Source organism: Ixodes scapularis, unplaced genomic scaffold (genome assembly GCF_016920785.2).
Source record: "Ixodes scapularis isolate PalLabHiFi unplaced genomic scaffold, ASM1692078v2 PGA_scaffold6__148_contigs__length_123643588, whole genome shotgun sequence".
NCBI lineage: Eukaryota > Metazoa > Arthropoda > Arachnida > Ixodida > Ixodidae > Ixodes > Ixodes scapularis.
The window spans coordinates 99,226,404-99,228,908 of record NW_024609881.1 but is presented as its reverse complement, the minus strand read 5'-3'; the positions used below and the strand labels follow the sequence as shown (position 1 = coordinate 99,228,908).

Here is a 2,505-nt window from a genome sequence, read left to right as displayed (position 1 = left end):
TTCCCAAGGCGCGCAGATGCGCTCTCGTGACGCGCGCTGTAATGGCACGAGCTCTCGTGTCGGGGCGCTCTCCCGTCGTGCCCTCTGGTGTCGCGGTGCTCTGCTGTCGTGCGCTCTCGTGTCGTAAAGCCCTACCCCCCAACCTCGTTGTCACATTCCTGGAAAATGTCACTACAATTGAGATCAAACCCACAAAAATGACACCGATACAATTATATTGTAGAATATCACCTTATTTAGTAACAACTGTGTCAATATGCATTAAAAAAAAAAAACACTTTTTTTTTGCCCGGAGAAACAGAAATATAAACTTTTAGGTCTTTAGACAATGCATTTTTGCCGAATCTTTGCCGACTCTTAAAAAAAGTTTGGCGAAAATTCGGCTTCGCCAAATCCTAATATTCAGCGCCGAATTTTTATTCCGCAAAGGTTCAGCCCATCACTAGTTAAAAGCTCCACTGCGACCTGGGAGACATCAGGGCCCGCTTTCGCGCGACCGACGCCCCGCCAACGCCAACACCAACCCCCGGTGAACAACCGCAGGGATGCTGGACTTCCTGCCTCGCCAAAACTTCGGCCGGCCTGCTGTTTCAAGCCGCAAAAGCAAGAACCCTCGAAAGGCTCTCGAGAGCCACCTGCAAGAAGTCAGCAGTCCATGGCGGCCCCTTGAAAAACACCGGGTCGTTAAAACCTGCTAGGCCTAAGACATGTCACCCTCTTCATGATACACGTCAATCCCTCACCCTCGTTCACAAGCTCCGTTTAAATCATTACCATTATTTTTTTATTTATCTGTGGAATACTATCTTATCATCGTTGGACGTGGCGCTGCGGGCCTTCTCTGTATGGGCCACGTGCCATCGTGCGGCGCCTCGGCTCTCCTGAGCCGAAATAAATAAAATAAACATGGCGCCGCACTTTAATATTGATCTCGTAGTTGCCCAGAAGAAAGTAGTCCGAAGACTTGTGACCCACGTGGGAGCTCATGTTGCCCGGACCATCGCTGCCAATGCCTCGAAGTCGGAGGACGCTGCAATGTGGTTCCGGCGGCAGGTTATGAAACCGTATGCCCGTCTGTGCTACTGTCTCTCAGCAGCGCCTCACAAGGCACACATCAGCAAAGGCGTTCGCGGAACATATGCTCTATCTAGGCCAGGCTATTTTCCCAAAACACGGAACTGCCCGTATGTTCATACGGAAAAAAAAAAAAGCTCACCAACCTAAAATATACAATACATTTAAAAAAAATACACCAAAACTTCGGTTCGCGTATGCGACGAACCAAACACCCATTGCGTGACAAATAAGTCGCCCTTCTCTAGGCGGTCTTTGTGGACCATTTGGACCACACGCTCCACAAGTTGGTCCATCTCGAAGGCGCTCAGCTGCGGCACCCGGACCTCCACCGGGAGTTCCGTGGCCTTGGCCTGCTTTTCTTTTGAACTGGGCCGCTCCTCCTTCTTGACAGGCTTGCCCTCGGCCACTTTGTCGGGGTCACCTCCCTCGGTCGGGGGTACCTCTTCGCCACTCGTCGCCCCCGCCGCCGCTAGGTCTCCATCGTTTGCACACCCAACACCTGCCTGTCGACTGCCGGGCTTGCGGTCCACGGCCGAGGCGGACACCACCGAGAAGATGCCGTGCAGGTTGAGACGCACCTTCACCGTGATCATGGACGCCTCGCCCTCGGCCGTGGAGACAACCTTGTTCACCGTGAAGCTGTCCAGCTGCAGATCCGGGTAGAGCACCGCCGCCTCCTGCGGGTACCTCGCCTCGAGGTTGAAGCGCTTGCTACGGTAGAATGTGAGCGTCTTGCTGAAGTGCAGCTGATGCCAGCGGGGGAGCACCTCTGCCCGGCTGTCCTCTCCCTTGTCCGCGTCGTAGCACAGCTCAATGCGGTAGGGCTGGCCGTCCACCACCGCAAAGTCTCGCATCTTGAAGATGGGTGGCAGCATGGCACACTGCAGAGCGCAGCCCCGGGCCACCGCCTCGTCCTGGTTCAGTGTCGTTGAGGGCTCCCATTAAAACACCTTGCGGACCAGCTGCTGGACCGCCGGCGCCCGGGTGCCGCCCCCGACCAGCTCCACTGACTCCACGTCCGTCGGCCGCAGCCCGGCCACCGTCAGCGCCAAGCCATGGCGCTCGAGCTCGGTGGACATGACCTCGAAGGTCTCCCGCTTCAACTTGCCTGCAACGTTCCGGTCGTTCTTCAAGCACTCGATGTTGAGCGGCAAGCCGTTGGGTTGGCACTCATTTGCTTCTTGAGCCTCTCGCACTCGGGGATAATACGTATGAGGGCGCGCCAGTTGGTGGCCACGTCAAGCTAGTAGCGCTCCTTGAACTCTTGGACGAAGTAGCGCACCCGCACCAGCACCACGTCGACGTCGCGGCCTCCGACTCCACCGAAGGTGGCGGCCAGCATCTCGAGTCGGTCCTTGTTTATTTATTTATTTATCTATTTAAAATACCCTCAAGGCCATTGGCATTACAGAGGGGAGTGGGGGTTAG

The 2,505-nt window shown here is 55.4% G+C and overlaps 1 protein-coding gene across 1 annotated transcript; it reads right to left on the bottom strand.

Annotated features, from left to right (window-relative positions):
* Window positions 1–410: 410 nt before the first annotated feature.
* On the bottom strand, window positions 411–2,247 carry LOC121048483 (97 kDa heat shock protein-like). Its single transcript, XM_040504874.1, has one exon. It carries the CDS (start codon window positions 1,950–1,952, stop codon window positions 1,239–1,241), a length of 714 nt encoding a protein of 237 aa, XP_040360808.1. The 5' UTR covers window positions 1,953–2,247; the 3' UTR covers window positions 411–1,238.
* Window positions 2,248–2,505: the final 258 nt, after the last annotated feature.

Bases quoted from the DNA above. Each gene is read 5' to 3' on its own strand.
- LOC121048483 (XM_040504874.1), bottom strand. From the start codon at position 1,952: ATGCTGCCACCCATCTTCAAGATGCGAGACTTTGCGGTGGTGGACGGC.